We start from the raw sequence: 16858 nt of genomic DNA, 5'->3' as shown, positions 1-16858 counted from the left end.
ATCCACATAAATCATCAGCATTCCTATAAATCACCAACAGGATCCTACGTGAAGAGATAGCTAGAGATAACCCCCTTTAAAATAACTATAGACAGAATAAAATACCTTGGAATACACCTACCCAAACCCAGGATCTATATGAACAAAACCTTAAAAACTTTGTACACAAATAAAATCAGATTTAAATAAATGAAGAAATGTTAATGTTCATGGGGAGGCAGGGTCAATATATTAAAAATTACAATTTTACCAAATTAATCTATATATTCAATGCCATTCCATATAAATTATCAAAAAATTATTTTACCTGAACTAGAAAAAAATAACAAAATTCATTTAGAAGAACAAAATGTCAGAAATATCAAAGGAACTAATGGAAAAAATGTAAAAAAAGGATGTTTAGCAGTACCAGATCTTAACTATAAGGTAGCTAAATATCAAAACTAGCTAGCACCATCTAAGAAATAGAAGGTAGATCAGTGGTACAGAGAAGGACATACCATTTATAGCAGCAAATGAATATAGTGAACTAGTGTTTGATAAGTGTAAAGACTTAAATTATTGGGAAAGCTGGAAAGGAGTCTGGCAAAAAATTGAGCACAGACCAATATCTTACACCATTTACCAAGATAAGGTCAAAATGGATACATGATCTAGATATAAGATGAAATATTACAAGAAACTTGAAGAACATGGAACATATACCTATCAGAATTAACTCAAACTAGAATAAACTCATAAGACTGACTTAGGAGGTTGATTCAGGTAGGGACCTCATAGCCTGCTGGGTGTACCACCTAGCCCTAGAAACATGTGATGGACAGATCCAAAGCTTTCTTTTTAACTTCGCTCAGAAAGCCTACTGGAACTGCATTTCTCAACAAGAACTGGAACCCTGATGCAGTGGCTAGGCCATTTGGTACACATGATAGCCCTCTGAATCCCTACCACATGTCCCATTCAGGATCCCTAGGGACAAATTTCCATGGGGTGTTTGAGAACTGGATTCCATTGATTTGTCAAGGTTTTCCTACCTTGGATAGGGGCTTTTGAGGCAGAACATATCATCTAGAATTTTTGAGCCACTATGGTGCTTATAGCTAATGAAATGGATAAGGCCCAGGAAAAAAAAGCCTTAATTCCCTGGCACTGATAGTTTTAGACAAACGCTGTCCTCTAGTCATCCACTATTTAGTGAAGGAAGCATCTGTGCCCTAGTCAACATTTCCCTATTGCTTTTTGGTAAAATACCAAAGGAAAAGTAGAATGATCCCTGGAGAAGACTGGGAAATAGATCTAGTTCTTAAAGGTTGAGTCATAGGATTTGTTCTTCTGGTAAAGGTTGAGTCATAGGATTTGTTCTTCTGGTCCAGGCACTTTGGGGGAAGGTAAATCAGAGGCCTCCTACAATTAAATGCCCTAATCCTCATTCTTAAATGTCATAAAATTAATATTAGTCCCATGTATCCTCATATTCTTACGCTGAGATGGTCCGGGATAGGAAGACCATGCCTGACTTCCGTTATACAATACCAGTATGCTTAAAGCTTAACAGCATTCAATTCTAGTTAGAATCTGCTGCTGAACTACTTCCACAAGATTTCTAATGCAGCACAGTTATAATTCCACCTTCCTCATTTTGAATAGACTTCCTGGTTAATCTCTAGAGACCCTTTCTTTGATACTTGTCCATGGGGTCCTTGACCCCATCAAATTACTGGTGATGTGTCAGCAGCCATAGAAGGCCCTTTGTCTGAAAACCCTATGAAAACCCAGGTTCTTAGTAGCTCTGTGCCTTTGACCATTGATCACACTGTTCATCTAGAGTACTACCTTGAAGATGCCCATGTGATAGTAAGGGCAAGGGAGAACAGATGTAACTCTATTCCTGACTGAAATGTTGTTCATTTGTCCATACTTTCCTATGCTGTGTTTAACTCTATTAATAAACCATTCTGACCCATCTTGGTACAGCTACATTCCATTTACCTGAACTCAGTCCTAAATCTGAATGACAATAAAAAAACCAATGTTTCAAATTTCAATGACAAAATATTTACATTTCAATTTTTAAGCCAATGCAGCATTGTTCGGCAAAAACAAACTAAGGACAGCAAGAACAACAAAACAATGCCTCACACTAGTTCAAGTCAGTTCAAGTTACTTACTGAGGATATTTTGTTGCCTTTCAGATTAAGGACCCTCAAGGATCTTAACTTCTTCCCAAACCATAATGGAATATGATCAATTTCATTTCCTGCAAGATTCAGCTTTTGAAGATTCTGCATATGTTCTAGACCTTCAATTTTCCTGGAAATGAAGGTTAAATTAGACTTGCTAAGAAAAAGCAGTATTATTAAAGCAATTATATTATATTGTTATATGAGCAAAATTCCTTGCCCTCCATTTGGGTGACTTTAACCAGAATCACAGAATCATGGAATCTTGGAATGACAAGGGACCTTAGAGATAATCTAACTCCCTCATTTTACAAATGAGAAAACTGAAGTTCAGAAAGTTTAAAGGACTTGATCAGAGTCCTATACCTAGTGGTAGAGCTAGGCCTTGAACCCAAGTCTTTTGTCATCTCATTTCAAAGATGAACTGAGAAACAAAGAATATGCAACATATACTGGAACTGAGCTTCTGATACTTACCTGTTGCATTCTGCTTACCTAGTTAAATCATCGTTCTATTTATCATATTTAAGATGGACACTGATAATCCATCTAGCTCACATTCCTGAAGGGCAGACAACATTTTATAAATAAGGGGTACATGCAAGTTGGAGTGACTCCAAAGGCAGGCAATCAAGTTGAGAAAAGGAAAAAAAAACTTGTCAAAGAAGGAATGATTGAAGAACTGGGAAGGTTTAGTTTGGTATTAGAGGGTAGGGGAGGGAATAAGCATTTTTTAAAAGTTTACTATGTTCCAGGCACTGTGATAAGCAGTTCACAAATATTATCTCATTTAGAGTGTGGTGAAATGGAAAGAATGTTGGATTTGAAGTCACAAGACTGAGTTCAATTGCTGGCTCTTCTACTCATCACCAGTGTGATGTAGGACAAGTCACTCTACCTCTCTGGACATCAATATCTCATCTTGTAAAATGGGGGGAGAAGGAAATAGCCTAGGTGGCTTCTAAAGTCCCTTCCATCTCTAAATCTATGATCCTAATAGCTAGAAATCCGAGAGTTGTTTCCGTCAACAATAAAGAAAAGTTCCTTAAGAATTAGAGCTGCCATTGTGAAGAAAATTCTTTGTCAGGTATAAGGTACCATATAAATGTTAGCTATTATTGTTGTTGCAATAATCAGCCTCATGGGTGTTTTGTAAGGGAATCTCCCTTTAAAATACTCTATCGATGTAGTTTACTATAGAAAAAAAAAAAGATGCGCAGGATACTATCAGCAAAACCTGGAAAAACTTACATGAGCTGATGCAAAGTGAAATGTACTGTATACAAAACAACATTGTAAGATGATCTGCTGTGGAATGACTTAGTTATTTTCAGCAGTACAATGATCCAAGACAACTCTGAAGGACTTATGAAAAAATGCAATCCATCTACAGAGAAAGAACTGAAGGTATCTGAATACAGAGGGAAGTATATTTTGTTGTTGTTGTTAGTTCCTTTTTCTAAAGTTTTTTTTGTCTGCTATGTTTTGCATGACTGCACATGTATAACTTATAGGGAATTGCTTGAGTTCTTAATGGGGTATAGGGAGGAAGGAAGAGAATTTGGAACACAAAGTTTTAAAAATCGATGTTACAATTTGTTTTTACATGTAAGGTGGGAAAAATTCTAAATAAATAAATAAACAAAAAGAAAGAATTAGAGCTGCATAGCAATAAAATGGACTGCCTTATGAGACATCAAGTACTCCCATCAAGTTAGATGATCACATGTCAGGGTGACCTGTAATTATGTTCTCTTCCAACTCTGAAATTCTATGATCTATTTAGGGACAGATTCCATTATTGACCAGGGTACACATTTCTCCTTTTCCTAATATCAATGGACCTTTCAGAAACTTGAGTACCTCTCATACAGATACCATACCATTCTACTGAAACAAACTGACTTGTATTAATAGGTGCTAATAATTATTGGTTGAAATGATTTTTTAAAGTTCTGCTTACCTGATTTTGTTATATGATAAATTCAGTTCACGTAATTTTAATTGTTTATCTAATTTCTCAATCTTCCCAATTAGATTGTAGCTGAGATTCAGTACTTCAAGTTTATTACATTTTTCCAGGTTTTCTATGTACTAGATGAGAACGAGTGAATTATTACATTATGTAAACAAATGTTCTGATACAATGCAAAGCCTATCAAATCATTTTTGACAATAAATGAGATATACATTCAAAAAATGCAATGAAAAATTACTAAAAATATTATGGTCTGCAGTCTTTAATCAGGGGAAAAATAAGTGATATACTGGGAAAAGCACTGGACCCCTGGTTTCTAGTACTAGCCCTCATCATTAATTGGATACTTGACCTTGTAGAGTCAACTTAACAAACCTCTCTAGAGTTTGACTTTATGTGAAAAATGAGTTTAGATTAGATGACCACTAAGATGTTTTCCAACCTAAAGATCTATTAACTTTTTTTTGGTGAGACAATTGGGGTTAAGTGACTTGCCCAAGGTCACACAGCTAGTGTCAAGTGTCTGAGGCTGGATTTGAACTCAGGTCCTCCCGACTCCAGGGCCGGTGCTCTATCCACTGTGCCACCTAGCTGCCCCTAAGATCTATTAACTTTATAAGCAATCCCAAGACACAACAATATTTATACTTCTCCACAATGCTTTGCATGCAGGAGGCAGTCAAAAAATATTCAATTAATTCACATTTCAAGTTTTATAATTTCATAGGACCACTCTGAATTACTTTGCAGTGTATCACTGTATAATTTTTAAAACTTCCCTCTGTCATTTATTCCAATTTTACTAGTCTAGAGAATGCTAGTAATGTTTAGAACAATCAGTTAATGAAAAGTAAAATCCCAATTGACCAGATGTGCAGAAGTAACCAAAGAGCTCTCACATTAGGAGTCATATACTGACTTCTCCCACAGAACTCCCATAAGCAACAATGAAGGGCTTTCTGAATTTCTGTAGAACTATGAAGTCCCAGCTAGGCAGAGGTAAGAGAGCAATGGACTAGGAGTCAGAACCCCTCGGTTTGAGTCCTGGCTCCCCTACTTACTATGTGATCTTGGGCAAGTCATATTACTTTTCTAAATCTCATAAAAAATAGGGATACTAATACTTGAACTGCTTACCTCAAAGAAGTTTTGTTAGGAAAGTACTTTGTAAACTGTAAGGTGTTATAAAACTGTAAGCTACTACTATATTTCCTCAAATGTGATGCAATCTGTTTGAGAAGTTAAGTTTTTACCTCTTCCCCTCCAAAAACAATAACACAGAACTGTTTAAACACAATGACAAGATATGTAAAAGTAGCAATTGCTGGTAACATACCTTAAATTTCTTGCCACCATACTTTGAAAGAGAAAGATTTAAAGATTTTACTAAGGTCAAATTTTCTTGTTTACTGAGCTTTTTAATAAGGGCCTCTGTAATATACCTTACTCCAGGAGTAGGATCATCTGAAATGAAAGTAAACAAATCATTGGCAGCAGAGGAAAAGATGACAGAACATCAGAAGACATAATATTCTCAAGTAATGCAATTAAAATTAGATAATTAGAATAGTGGCGATATACTGCTAAATGAAAAATATCAGAGACATGTAAATGAGTTTGTATCCTAAATCACAGAAACGGTTTTAGAAACATTTTAATGGTACACCTGGATGTACTGAGGGAAAAACACTAAGAGTAAACTATCATTTCTTTCCCTAACATTTTTTCAGCTACAATGTCTGAATTTTGTCCAAATACACCCTATTAAACAAAAGAACAATAAAAATACTTCAGTTACATATTCTAGTCAGAGTAAGGGGGAAAATGGGAAATTGGAGAAGGAGGAAATTGATATATGCTAAATGTTTCCAAAAGCTATGAGAATAGTGGATAGCTTACATTTTTATGGTGCTTATGGTATACAAAAACCCTATACATATAATTATCTTATTTGATATAGCAAATGGTGGTCTTTGAAAAGAACTTCATATTTTTTAAATGGGTAAATATAGAAAATACACACTCTCTCTCTCTCTGTCTCAAGAGCAAAAATCTTACCTCTTCCAGCGTCCAGTAACAGTGCCTTAAACACAATAAGATGTCTACTAAATGTTGGCTGCATCAATCAGTACATACAGAGAAGATATGTATTTCCCTCCTTTTCAATAGAGAAACCTAAATTCCTACTCTGGTTGATGGGGAATATTTACTTTACATCTATGAAATATTTTACATCTCATGAAAAAAGATCTATTTTCTCATTCCATTTTACATGGCACATTTTACACTTCATGAAAAAAAGGTCTACTTTCATCATCACTCACCATCTTATGTCATTTTAGCATAGTGCTGCAACACTGTTAAAACCTTGTTATATTTCACGATGACAAGCACAATAGGGCACATTACTTCTTGACTTGTCCAGTGGAGCAGAAATTTAACAATGGGTCAATTCCATTCTGTGACTCCAATAATTTATAGTTCCACATTATACCAAATGCAAGCATGCCATTTTTGTTTTATGTAAAGTAAAAAGTTGTTTTTTTCCTAGGTGGGGAAGGATGGATATCAGTTCTTAAATTCTAATAACATTAGAAAATTTTTAATGTACTGTAAGTATCAATGGTTCGCTGGTGCTAAAAAAAATTTTATTAAGGAATTTCCTTAGTTTTTTAGGCTACGATCAGTATGTTTAAGAAAATTTTAATGATCATTTAAATGATAAATTTTCTTAAACATATTGTACCAGGTAGTGGTACAATCTATATATGGCACATTTTTTAGAAGGCCCAGCTTAAGTACAACAAAAGGCTACTCTGAACACAGATCAGTATGTGTTTTGAAAAGGGCAAATGTACTCTGTTTCACAGTAACGGAAGGCTTGGAGTAAAGAGATGACCAGGCAACTCTTGCCATAAGAAATAAAAGCTATACCATGGTAGCAACTCCCTCATTGTCACTATCTGAAAAGTAGCTTCACCCTGCCCAGATACCACTTCCTGTCAAATGTCACAACTAAATTGCTAACAGTCAAAGAGTAAGATTAAACTTAGAGGAGGCTAAAGGTAAAAGAGACCCAAGGATATAGAATATTAAAGCAGGAAATGAGCTTAGAGATCTAGTCTCACAGATCTGTACTGTATATCTAATCCTAGTTTCTCCTTTGAACCTCGGTGGACATCATCTGTTGCCTACTGGACATTCATCCATTTGTTTCTGGATGTCCTAGAGACATCTCAAACTCAAAACATCCAAAACTGAACTTATTATATTTTACTAGAACCGCTCCCCTCTTCTAAACTTCCTTATTTGTGTTGAAGATAACACAATCCTTTCACATTCACAACCCTAAATTCTCATTCTCTCTCATTCCACATATCCAATTAGTTGTCAAAGTTAACCCTTACCATCTCTACATCTCTTGCATCTAAACCCTTCTCTCTTTTCACACAGCTACTACCTTAGTTCAGATTGTCATCAACTCTTGCCCAGATTATAACAATAATCTTTTATTTGCACTCCCTGTCTCACGTTTCTTGTCACCCCAATTAATCTTACACTTTCCTGTCAAAATAATTTCTTTGGTCTGACCATGTCACTCCCCTACTCAACTGCAGTGGCTTCCTATTTATTGCCTCTAGATTTACATACTTCTCTGGTTAGCCTGAAAAGCCCTTCCCAACCTGGTTCCAACTTAACTTTTCAGCTTCACTGGACATCACTCCCTTTCTTTCACTCTGTGATCTGACTAAATTGGCCTTCTCTGTTTCTCATCCATAACACTCTATCTACAATATTTGGGTCTCTATACTAGATATCCTCCATGCCCAGAATGTACTCTCAACCTCCATGAAGAAAAAAGGGATTCTAAGAGGTAGAGATTAAGTCACAAAGAGTCAGTGGTCAGGCCAGGACCAGAACCCAGGTCTTTTCAACCATCACCACCATTTATTACATATCTAATATGTACCTAAGGGTCATATTAAGTGGTGGGAATTTAGAGAACAACAATCTTCCCTCCCCTTAAGAAGCTAACATTCTCTCTCTTTTTTTTTTTTAAGTGAGGCAATTGGGGTTAAGTGCCTTGCCTAGGGTCACACAGCCAGTAAGTGTTAAGTGTCTGAGGCTGGATTTGAACTCAGGTACTCCTGACTCCAGGGCTGGTAAGCTAACATTCTCTTGAAGGGATAAGTATAGTACAGAGAAAATTGAGGAAGATAGAACAACATTAACCAAGGGATACTGGGAAATGATCCATGGAGTAAGAGAGTAACAGAAACTACATGGAGTAAGAGAGATAAATGTAAGCTGGAAGATAAGGATTCTTAGTATAAATGAGTAAAAGGTGCATTCCAGGCATTGGGAACAGCTTATATAAATATAGTACATGTAGATGGGTCTCCCAATTCAGTGGTATTTCTACCACAACACTAGTTTATGTGTAGACAGATTAGACCCCTACATATATAATCTGACAAACATTTCTTAAGGACTTACTATGAACAGAGTCCTGTGAGAGATACATGTTAATGCACGACAGGTACATAGTGCTATAAAATTTGCAGGAAGGAAAGAAGATACACAAAAATAGTTTAATGTCATCATCATTTAAAATATCAGTCTGACTGCATGTTAATAAAGAGTACCTTTATCATCTTGGTAGTCAAGAGACAAATCACTTCCTCCCATGATGTTGTTTTGCTCAAGCCACTGCCCTCTAGTATGAAAAGCAGGAGTCTCAAGTCTGCTATAAGGTGAAAGTGACCTAGATCTCATACTGGACAACTGAGATGCTGGACTAGGTGAGCGAGATGGTGTCATTTTTGTTCCTGGTGGTGATCCTTGATGGGAACCTTTCTTCATTGCAAGAATATGGTCAATTGTCCATCCAAAGCTGAAAGAAATTTCAGGGTACTTAATGCAGTATAAATGTGAGCACCAAAAAAATACAAACATCCATTTACAGACAGTTCTCGTTTTACATAAATTCACATTTCATATATTTAACTTTAAAGAATTCTACATTCCAAAAAAACACTTAAGCTAACTTTACTGTGCACTCTCTCTGCTCCTGCCCCTCAGCTAAGTGACAAGCCCCCCCCCCCCCCAACACTCTCCAAGTAAAAGCAGAAGAATGGACACTCAGAGGCAACATCACACCTGCTGGACGGGGGGGGGGTTGACCTGAGACCTCTGGGTGGTAAGAGAGGAGTTCTTTGCCCCACTCTGCCCACTTGTCTGTGTCCCCACTTGGGTACCACCTGTCTGTCACTGGTCCCCACATGTTCCTCCTCTTGTTCTTACTTTTCTGTTCTGTCCTGGGCCTCCACCTCCTTTCCTCACATTTCTGCATTATGTAAAGAATGTTTTAAAGTCTGCAGGAATGGTTCACTTAGGCAAAGCAAAAATTGTCTGTACTTACTAGATTTACTTTTGAAAAATCAAGTTTGAACTTTCCAAAATATATGAGGAATGGCCATGCCTACATTCTAGAATATGCTACCTTTTATAAACTATACTTTCTGGCATGCTTAAGATTTAAAAACTTCAGGGGGATATAAAATCTACTATGCCTGTACCCCTATATAAAAGCTCATATCAATATTTTGCAGAAATGTAGCTATTATACAAAGGTAAGATATTTAGAACTATGAAATGTTAAAGCTAGAAGGGACCAAAGAACATGACTGTTGAACCTGGAAGAGATCCTAGAGATTACCTAGTTCAATATCGTTTTACAAAGTATGGAAATGTGTGTCAGAGAAGTTAAACAACCTGGCCTGAGTCACACAGCTCCTAGGTGGCTGATAAAATTACAGAATCATACAACTTTAGGGTTAGAAAGTACCTTGGACATCACCTATTCCAACCTCCATTAAAAGATGAAGAAACCAAGGTCCAGCAAGTTAAAAATAACTTGCCTAGGTCACATAGCATGAGAAGATAGAATCACAAAACATGTAAGGGACCCCAGGGGTCATTTTGCCCAACCCATAACTGACAAATGGTCATCTAATCTTTCATTTAAGATTTCTACTACAAGGGAATCCACTACCTTCCCAGGCAGCTCATACTACTTTTGAACAGCTCAAAGGTTAGGAAGGTTTTCTTGATGTCAAGTCTAAATCTGCCTTTCTGAAATCTTTAACGATTGTTCCTAATTTTGCTTTCTAGGGCCACGCAGATCAACAAATTCTTCTTCCAAATGATGGGACTCTTAAAATACTTGAATAGAGCTATCATGACCCCCTCACCCACTCCCACCAACATCTTCTCTTTTTCAAGTTCAACATTCCCAATTCCTTTCACTGATCGATTTATGACAAGAACTGAAAGCCCTTCACCTCTGTGGTTGTCTTCCCAGGGACCCCTCCCGGGCATGAACCTGATCTGATAACACTTCACTATACCTAGCTAGTCATTAGAATTAGACACAGCTTTTTTTTATATATATATATTTTTGTTTTGTTTTTTGTTTGTAAGGCAAGAGGATAAAGTGACTTGCCCAAGGTCACACAGCTAGTAAGTGTCAAGTGTCTGAGGCTGGATTTGAACTCAGGTCCTCCTGAATCCAAGGCCGGTGCTTTATCCACTGCGCCACCTAGCCGCCCGACACAGCTTTTTGTATATTTGAAATGGTAGAATGTGTGCTCAGAACTTTGTGGAGGCAAAATGGGGTTTACTCCATCAAAAAGAGAAAATGTTGCGAGTCCAGTAAAGCCACACTGGCTCTTTGTGATAACAGCTTTTATTGCAAGATGTTTATTAGCACCCCTTTAATAATAGGTTTTGACATTTTTCCGGGAATCAAAGTAGTATTCACTGGTCTTTTTTTTTTTTTTTGGTGGGGGTGGTGGTGGGAGTGGTGGTGGTCCTATAGCACTAATATATTATTCACAATCTCTCAGAGATCAGTGCCAGTGATAATATCTGATAGCTCTAACCTATGTTTTGGTTCTAGTCACACATGACTGAAGCAACCTAACAACAATACCACTTGTTCCCAGGTTTGGCCTCTTTGAAAAAATCATTTACACTTTCTCTAAATCACTTAAACAGGTCTAAAGAAAATAGTATTCTCTAGGTTTGACTTGCCTCAACTACTTTACTCAGCAAAAGTGGTAAAAGGACTCATTTCAGATAACACATATCTCTTCAATACTGTAACCTCAACCAAAGTCTTTTTGGGGAAGCTAGGTGGTACAGTGAATAGAGTACTAGTCCTGAAACTGGGAGGACCTGAGTTCAAATGTCACCTCAGACTAGCTGTGTGCCCCTGGGCAAGTCACTTAACCCCAATTGCCTTAAACATACAGGGCCTGGGGCAATTAGGTGGCACAGTGGATAGAGCACCGGCCCTGGAATCAGGAGGACCTGAACTGAGTTTAAATCCAGCCTCAGACACTTGACACTTACTAGCTGTGTGATCCTGGGCAAGTCACTTAACCCCAATTGCCTCCCCCCCCCCCATATACAGGGCCATCTCCAATTGTCTTGGGTCCAAGTGGACCCAGATGACTCCAGAGGAGAGTGAGGCTGGTGATTTTGCAGAGCCTTGTCTCACTTAAATCCAATTCACTACAAGTCATAACATCACCCCGATGTCATGGTCCTCTTTTGAGAATGAAGGATAAATAACAACTACTATAATTTATAAGATTATTCTGAGCAGATTTTTATGATACCCAATAATTCTTATAAACATTAGTAAATGAAGTTGAGCAATTTTGCCTAAACCAACTACAAAATTTTGAGGATGTATTACATAATATTCAGCCACATATAACATTAGCTGCACTAATCTTGGGCAAGGCTACAGTGTCAACTTACACTATGCTTGCTCAATATTTGTAAGCATGTGTAAAACCTACTGCCACTATTAAAAACTATCAGCAGCTGTGCAAGCCAAAAGCATTTTTAATCCATTCATTTTAGGTAAACACAGACACTTTCAGCTAGGTGGCACAGTGGATAAAGCACTGGCCCTGGATTCAGGAGTACCTGAGTTCAAATCTGGCCTCAGATACTTGACACTTACTAGCTGTGTGACCCTGGGCAAGTCACTTAAACCCCATTGCCTGCTCCTCCCCCCCCCAAAAAAAATCCTAAGTCACTGACTTTGAGGTGAAAGTTATCTTAGAGGTATCAATAACATGAATCCCATCTCCATCTCTGAAAAGGTATCATCTAGCTGCCACTTAAAGACCAACAGTGAAATTAATTAATTAATTAAAAAAAAAAAAAAGAACAACAAGTGAAACTAGAGCACAACTTCCAAACAAACCTGGGTCTATCTACATGGAAGTTAAAGAGTAGGATGTGCTTTGACATATTGTGCTTAATGACTTTAAAGGACTGAGTTTTGATTTCTTTTCTTTTAATTGCGGAGCTGGTAGAAGTTGAGTAGAAGAAAGTGGCTAGTGACAGTGTGAGCCATGCCTGACACCTGCTATTCTAACACTGGCCCCCTAAAAGTAAATCCTGTTGACTTTTACGCCTTTATACTTTTTGCTTTCATTTCCTCTTGTTCAAACAACCCACCAGAACCACTCAAAAAAGCCTTCCTCTCCAAATTATCTGTTGCTTGACACCATAGCAAACGTCTTTTTTTTTCCCAACAGAGTTGGTATAATGATAACCCATTTCACAGTATGCACCAACCTCACTACAGAAAAAGTTAATTTTGCAATGCAAATAAAGGGGATCTCATTTATGACTATCAGAGGCTTGCTCAGCTAAGTTTAACTTCTAAAACCATGGCTAATCTTTAGAAGGTACATACATAGATCTTATCTGTCCCTTTAGTCAAGTATAGTCATAACCAAAGCAAAGTGGCAAAAAACCAAAGAGCCACAGCAATCCAAAGAACATATCCATAATGAAAAGAGGGGCTGTGCTACAGAACCAGGAGAATAAAGCTGGGTTCCATATTATGTATGGAGATTTTAACTTTCCTCAGTTTTAAAAATTGCAAACAAAAACCTATTTTGCTTTTTATTACAATACAATTCTGTTTGTATCTCACAGAATCACACTCTCAGAACTAGAAAGGGGTGTGGAAAACAGAATATTAGAACAGAGAATCATTAAACAGAGCTCTAAGAGATCTTGGAACTTGAAATATTATCACTATAAGGTAGAACTGGTGGCTAAAATGGTTGGAACTGAAAGGGACCTTAGAAGATAGGGCAAAGCTGAAATATACTATAAAGATCATGTAGTCTCCCTTTATAGATAGGGAAACTAAAACCCACAGAGACTTGCTCAAGATCAGTAGTAGAGCTCAGACAAGATCTCAAGTTTGGTAACAATTCAGACATTATTTCCACTATACCATGTTGTCCCCCTATACTGATCCTCCCTCTACATCACCACCACATTCCTTAAGATCTTCATGTCCAAATATCTTTAAAGATTCCCTAAACCTGGGCAGCTAGGTGGCCCAGTAAATAGATCACCTGCCTGTAAGTCAGGAGGCCCTTAGTTCAAGTCCAGCCTTGGATACTAGCCATGTGAACTTGGGCAAGTCACTTAACCCTGGTTGCTTAAAAAAAAAAAAAGATTCCCCAAACCATTAGGAGCTACTAAATTCCTAGACTGGCAATATCCAGCCTCATTCTCTATTTTATAATTTTCAGGTCTTCTCCCCCCCCCCCCCTTACAAGCTTCAGAATGCAAAGCCCAGAAATTGGGCTAAAGGATTTTATTGGTGATTTCATGAATAAATGATATTTAGGGAAATCTTGGAAGAGCAGAAATTTAAAGACACAGCCTAAACTGGGATGGCTGGAAATGGCTGTTGAAGAATAACTATGTAAGAAAAGAGGTTAAAATAACGCAAGCTAATACATTCTTTAAAGGCCCGTCAGAATATGGTCCAAGAGAAAAAAAAAATTTTTTTAGAAAGTAATGGGCAACAATCGGAGGGAATGACATTATATGACCGAGCCAGATGACCAATCACTCAGACAGAATTGTTTTCCCTTTTGAATCACCCTTTCCTTTTTCATTAGATGCCCAAAGCACTAAATCTAATCCTAAACTCCTCCCAATACTCAGGGGCCTTCTCACTCTTCAAGTCCCACCCCAGCAAAACTCTCCAGCCTTAACCAGGGCCACGTGTATAGGTCAGTACTCGTCTCTTATCTGTGGCTATCCCAATACCTTGAATTCTCCACCTTTTCATTTCTATCGGACAGCCAAATCTTCTCTTCTCTCAATAGCCCAAATTCAAGATTCCAATATAGGATTACAGATTTAAAGCTCAAAGGAATTTTAGGAGTCACGTAGTACAATCACTTCATTTTACAGAATGAAAAAATTAAGGCCCTCATTAAGGTTAAGTGACTTGGCTGACAAGGGCCCACATCCAGGTACTCAGACTGCACTCAGCTGAACCGCCCAATTTCCCATATCACTTTATCTGGACTATACCACCCACCCAACCAATAATAGTAATTTACATATAAAGGGCATTTCTGTAAATCCCTTTCATCTCGTGAGATCCTCTCAAGAGCCCAGGGTGGTAGGCAAAACTGTTGGTATTATTCAAGGTACTGGTGAGGAAACCAAGGCCCAGAGACTTTAAAGGACTTTTCCAAGGTCATACACATATGACATACACATAGTCCATGCCAGGCTAGAACTAGAAATCAGTTCGTAGTCCAGCACACTTTCCACTATGCCAAACTTCCCATCCCATCCCTTAATCTTTCCAACCTTCCATTCCATCAGAGTAGCCAAAGCTCGGCTCAACTCTCTCCCTGCAACTATTCTGTTATTTCAATTTTTCTATATTATCTCCCTATGTAATTGTGTTTGCCAGACGTCTCCCATCTGTTTTCATCCCCGTAACCTGACGTTCTTCCCTCTTCATCCCATCCTTCTGTATCCCAATACCTTGCTCCCTTAATATTCTTTTTGTCATTCCCAAACGTCAACACTGACTCCTCTATATCTTCATCCCCTCTAGTTTCCCACGTATCCCGTCCCCTCCATCCCACGCTAGTCCGGGAGCCAAACCTCCCTCACCTGGATACCCGGCCCAGCGCAAGCGCTGATTGGCCCAGATGTCGCCACCTGAACCTCCCCCCACCTTCCTAGTCCCGTCCCTTGCTCCCCGGCTCCCCATCGCAAGCGCAGAGCGAGCGGGGTTAGGGCGCTCACCACTACAGAGCCTGGTCAGGGCAGGACAAACGGAGTGGAATCACTGCCGGAGATTTCGTCTCCCGAGCCCTCAGGCATCGGGAGCCGGAGACGCCATTTTGTTTTGTTGTGTTGGTTGCCGAGGGGCAGGCAGGACGATGAAGAACGGGTCGAGGGGGTGGGGGCGGGGTCAGACGGAGCCACGCCCCCATCAACCGGCGCTCTGGTGCGAGCCTATTGGACTGAGACGGGGCGGGACGGGGGCTTCCGGCAGCTTTGGCGCCACCGCGATGAGGCGGAGCGGGAGCAAGATTGCGACGACCGGCGGGAGAGTTCGCGCTTGGGTTCGCGACATGTCTCCGGATTCTCCTGGTTCTGCGGTTGCCAAAACCAAACCTCAGACTAGGGGCCGTAACGCCACACGGCAGGAAGGAGCGCCCCACTGGTGTGTTTCAACGCCGGCGTTCGCTGCTCTCGCCAGCTCCTTATTCTCCCTAGGCCTCACGGGCCGGAGCCGGGGAGGCGGCACCCCAGAGGGCGCAGGACGGGAGGCTTGAGCGCCTTCATTTTTCAGTGGAGAAAACAGGGCCAGTAAGGGAAAACATTCGCCCGAGGCGACTCGGCGAGTCCAGATTCAAACCCACATCTTCGGACTCTGAGTGAAGCACTTGCCATTACAAAGAGACTTCTTAGTTTCCCCTATTGTTTTCTTAATTATAAAAGAAAACACAATTTAGGGATGCTTCTTGTCATAAATCACAGCTATTTCTTACTCCTTTCCTTCCTCATTGAACCTTCCCTTGTGACAAAGGAAAAACTAGCAAAAATATCCATTACACCTAGGTGGTGCGGTGAGTAGAGAGCGAGTCTGGAGTCAGGAAGACCTGAGTTCAAATTTTATTTCGGACACGTATTAGCTGTGTGACTTTGGGAAAGTCATTTAACCCTGTTTACCTCAGCTTCCTCATCTGTAAAATGAGCTGGAGAAGGAAATGGCGAATCACTCCCGTATCTTTGCCAAGAAAACCCCAAATAGGGTCATGAAGAGTGGGACACGACTGAATAACAACAAATCCAATACAGAGGTCATGTGTAACAGTGTACAATATTCTGAGTTAGAAGTCCCCCCCCTTCTCTGAAGTGATGAAGTATGTTTATTTCTTCTCTAATATCTTCACTGTTTTTTAAAAATAACAGACTTTAAACTTCCTTTTAGTGATCTTTTTATTGACGTTGTCTTTGTATATGGTGTTCTCTTGGTTCTGCTTTTTTTCATCACACATTAGCTCATACAAATACTTGCACATCTCTCTGCCTCATATTTACCATTCTATGTCCTTTTCTGCTGCTTTATAGGTTCTATTTTATATTCTAGAAGGATGAACAGAAAATATACTCTGTTCCTGGTTTTTCATGATACTGTGTTGTCGTCCTCTTCCTGTCAGACTGACCCTTTTCAATCTTTGCAGAAAGATAAATTATTCTGTCCTTAACATGAGCATATGAGAATAGATCTGTTCTGAGTCCTTGTTTTTGGTGATCTTACTTCTCATTG

General features: G+C 39.0%; 1 protein-coding gene across 2 annotated transcripts in view; it reads right to left on the bottom strand.

The window, feature by feature from the left end:
• The window catches only part of CNTRL (centriolin), a 109514-nt gene extending 94072 nt beyond the window's left edge, over positions 1 to 15442 (bottom strand). Inside the window, exons 1-5 of one of the 2 annotated variants that reach the window (XM_043989266.1) lie at positions 15325 to 15442; positions 8805 to 9052; positions 5495 to 5622; positions 4144 to 4274; positions 2169 to 2310 (exon numbers count right to left, since the gene is read on the bottom strand). In XM_043989266.1, the coding sequence (XP_043845201.1) occupies positions 2169 to 2310; positions 4144 to 4274; positions 5495 to 5622; positions 8805 to 9021 (618 nt within the window). In that variant the 5' untranslated portion in view covers positions 9022 to 9052; positions 15325 to 15442. Of the gene's footprint in view, positions 1 to 2168; positions 2311 to 4143; positions 4275 to 5494; positions 5623 to 8804; positions 9053 to 15324 lie in introns of those variants that run through there. The other variant, XM_043989265.1, reaches the window with a different exon arrangement.
• Positions 15443 to 16858: the final 1416 nt, after the last annotated feature.

The sequence above is a fragment of the Dromiciops gliroides genome, chromosome 2 (assembly GCF_019393635.1).
Source record: "Dromiciops gliroides isolate mDroGli1 chromosome 2, mDroGli1.pri, whole genome shotgun sequence".
Taxonomy (NCBI): domain Eukaryota; kingdom Metazoa; phylum Chordata; class Mammalia; order Microbiotheria; family Microbiotheriidae; genus Dromiciops; species Dromiciops gliroides.
The sequence above is the reverse complement of the archived record's forward strand: the minus strand, read 5'-3'. Positions and strand labels throughout refer to the sequence as shown.